This window comes from Culex pipiens, chromosome 3 (assembly GCF_016801865.2).
Source record: "Culex pipiens pallens isolate TS chromosome 3, TS_CPP_V2, whole genome shotgun sequence".
NCBI classification, from domain to species: domain Eukaryota; kingdom Metazoa; phylum Arthropoda; class Insecta; order Diptera; family Culicidae; genus Culex; species Culex pipiens.
The window spans coordinates 107,835,734-107,837,222 of NC_068939.1; the positions used below are offsets into that span (position 1 = coordinate 107,835,734).

A 1,489-nucleotide genomic window follows, 5' to 3' on the forward strand; every position below is an offset into this window, starting at 1 on the left:
CCTGTCATCGTAGTGTGTCTTCACACTACCCGATCAAGGTAAAATAACTTGGGAATTGCAAATGTTGTAAAAAATAATAAAATTCCGTTGTATCTGAACACTGAAAGTTTAACTATCAGCAATACCAAATACATGAAATTTTGCACTAAAATATTTCTCGGGAGCAGCAAAAGCATCTGTTTATCAAGATTGGCTCAGTGTTTTCATATTCTAGGGAGCTCGCATAGTTTACTCAATTGAATCCATCGCGCACGCTCCGGGTATATCAATACAAAAGGGTCGATAACGTTATATGAAGCTTAGCCAATTCTCTTTTCTGCTTTAAATCAGACCTTATTTTATTTCAATATATTTCAATAGGTATTTGAAATGGCAAAGTCTCTTTGAAAATATGTATTTAGAAGATAAGGTAAGAGTAGTTGAACCCAAACTTGCTGCCTACAAATCGTGATTGGTCATTTTGATGTGTTTCGCTTGACTTAATAGCTTCAAGCGATGTTGTGTGAGCCAGCTATAGTTTAAATTGTATTCAAGGCCGAGTGCATATCAGGCACAGCTGTTTGATAAACGTTGCACTGATGTTCGATAACGTATAAGCTCTCAGCATATGTGATAAACTAACGAGCAAAAATTAGTTCCAAAATGTCTACGGTTTGGGGCAAGTGCTCCAACGACGAAATCGAAATCATCAGCTACGATGAGCAGTACCAAGAGGCTACGCTGGACGTACTCCGGAAGTCATTCTTTCTCAACGAAAAGGTTTGCATCGGAGCGGAAGTGAATCTTGACCGACAAGCTCAGGCAGATTTGGAGAAGCTCTGCGTGGATGTATGTCGCGGAAGTGGAGTTTCGTTGGTCGCCCGACAGGTGGCCACCGGTGAAATTGTGGGAGTTTCATTCAACGTGCTGCAGGTAAAACTTATAATATTTTAAAATTTGAATTTAATTCCGAAACTCTGAATCACCAGACACCCAGTGAACCAAACAGTCCCAGCTTTTTCGAGTCCTTCCGGGACAATCACTGCTTCTCGGAGAGTTCCAGAAGCACAATGCAGTACAACATAACGATGGACGCCAAGGTGGATCTGTTCCAGAGGTTTGGAATCGACTGTCTGTTTGAAATTATGTTTCTAGCGACGCAGGTTGGATTCGAAGGAAAAGGAATTGCTTCGGCACTGGTAGCGTGCTCGGTGAAACTGGCCAAGAAGTTGAAATCTTTGAATGATTTGACAAGCAGAAGACCAAAGCTTGTGTCGTCATTGTTTACGTCGAGATATTCCCAAAGTGTCGGCAGGAAGAACAACTTCAAGGAACTGCTAGAAGTGCCTCATGCGGAATTTGTGTTTCGTGGGAGAACATACGCCGATCGAATTGGACCTGATCATCCTTCGTCGATTATAATGGTACGAGAAATTTAGATGTTTGTTCAATTTTGGTATTTGTCTATTAAAATATTTCATAATTCTAAGCAAGAAAAGTTTTTTATAAG

The 1,489-nt window shown here is 40.6% G+C and overlaps 1 protein-coding gene across 1 annotated transcript; it reads left to right on the forward strand.

Annotated features, from left to right (window-relative positions):
- The first annotated feature begins 277 nt into the window (after positions 1–277).
- Positions 278–1,489, forward strand: LOC120421751 (uncharacterized). Its single transcript, XM_039585027.2, has 2 exons — positions 278–912; positions 969–1,489. The coding sequence occupies exons 1-2, from the start codon at positions 643–645 to the stop codon at positions 1,416–1,418; spliced, it is 720 nt and encodes a 239-aa protein (XP_039440961.1). The 5' UTR covers positions 278–642; the 3' UTR covers positions 1,419–1,489.